Here is a 1,563-nt window from a genome sequence, read left to right as displayed (position 1 = left end):
CCTTTCTACCGCCCTTCCCACAACATGTTCTTATCCGACTTTTAAACACCAAATCAAAAGAAACCCACAAAACAAAATGTTTAATTTAGGGGAGAGGGGGAGAAGAATTTGTAATTAAGGTTATGGATTCAGTTTTCAGAATTTTGAGGAACTAGATGAACATGTTTTGAGTATTATATAGGTTTAAGCAAATGCTATCAATATCTATCTTCTCAATTCAGATCATACCCAGAAAATATTGAAGAAAAATGTGTTGAATTAAAGGGAGAAGGAGAAAATTCATATATGATGGAACCTGTTCTCTTCAATTGTGTTGTTGCAGAGAAGAGATCCGATCCAAATCCAAATCCAAATCCAAATCCAAATACGACTAATTAAACCAAATCCCAATTCTTCAACGAGAAGGGCTGTTTCCCTCTCCTTGAAACGCCGCCGTTTGACAGATCTTCTCCTCCTCCGCCTCCATCCTCTGCAGCACACTCCATGTTTACTCCGAAGAGTCTCAGCCGTTTCGCGGCACCGGAGGTGGGTTTCTTAATCCCCATGGAAGACCCTTCACTATGAACAACAATCTCCGAAGGAGAAGAGGACATGGAGGTGGGTCTAAAATAATACATGGAAGAATTGTTGTTATGAGGCATACCTAAATTAGGGATTTCGAAGGCGTAATTGGAATAGAGGCGGTGGTGAGGCGGTGGCTGCGCCGGTGGAGGCAAGTGGCGGGCGGTGGCCCAGCGGAGGGATTGTGGGAGGAAGAGGAGAGGAGGGTTGGAGAAGTGGTGGTGGTGAGGAGGAGGAGGAGGAGTCAGGGTGTTAGGACGGCGGCGCCAGTCGATGAAAAGGCGATCCCTAGCGGAATCGCCAACGCCACGGTGAAAGGAAACGACGTCGCCTGCATCGAGCTTTTTGTCCTTAACAAAACGGCTCCAACCTTTAGTCATCACGTAGCTTTGGCTGCTATTCCAGTAAGAGTAACGAAAGCGCCAGGGCTTTCCATTAGGGTCCTCAAAGTTCAAGATGAGGCCCTTGTCGTTGGTGGCAGAGTCCAAAGGGAAGTATTTCTCGGCGTGTTGTTTGGGGATAACCAAACGGTTTAATTTGCCGACATCGCTTGGAGTGACAACCTTGTCGAACATGTGCTCTCTCTCCACAACACCAAACCCATTAGTCTCCATCCGGAGGGATAAGTCCATAAGAGGGTGGTGATCCAAGGCCTGATTTATTGGAGGGTGTTGAACCCATTCCTGATTTTGGGTGCGTGAATTTGGGAAGAAATCGCATGCAACACCCCGGATTTCATCATCTTCCTCCTCTTCTTCTTCCTCTTCTTCCTCCTCCGAGTAGGCGTTTGATTTGGTAAGAAATTCCATGGGTTGTTTGTGGTAAGGAAATTAAGGTGAAGTAGATTATAAGATTGCACACACATAGAGAGAGAGAGAGAGAGAGAGAGAGAGAGAGGGAGAGAGAGGTGTAGCCCTGTGGTAGCCCCTACGAGATTATGATTATGATTAAAACAAAAGTAAGGGGATGATAAAGCAATAAAAAAAAAAAAAAAAAAAAAAA

At 45.3% G+C, this 1,563-nt stretch overlaps 1 protein-coding gene across 1 annotated transcript; it reads right to left on the bottom strand.

Moving 5' to 3' along the window:
* Positions 1-236: 236 nt before the first annotated feature.
* On the bottom strand, positions 237-1,541 carry LOC111807486 (B3 domain-containing protein Os03g0120900). The gene has a single exon (XM_023693230.1). It carries the CDS (start codon positions 1,368-1,370, stop codon positions 375-377), a length of 996 nt encoding a protein of 331 aa, XP_023548998.1. The 5' UTR covers positions 1,371-1,541; the 3' UTR covers positions 237-374.
* Positions 1,542-1,563: the final 22 nt, after the last annotated feature.

This window comes from Cucurbita pepo, chromosome LG12, assembly GCF_002806865.2.
Source record: "Cucurbita pepo subsp. pepo cultivar mu-cu-16 chromosome LG12, ASM280686v2, whole genome shotgun sequence".
Taxonomy (NCBI): Eukaryota; Viridiplantae; Streptophyta; class Magnoliopsida; order Cucurbitales; family Cucurbitaceae; genus Cucurbita; species Cucurbita pepo.
This window is presented reverse-complemented; position numbering and strand designations above follow the sequence as displayed.

Excerpts from the sequence above, each read along its gene's own strand:
- LOC111807486 (XM_023693230.1), bottom strand. The coding sequence starts at position 1,370 with ATGGAATTTCTTACCAAATCAAACGCCTACTCGGAGGAGGAAGAAGAG.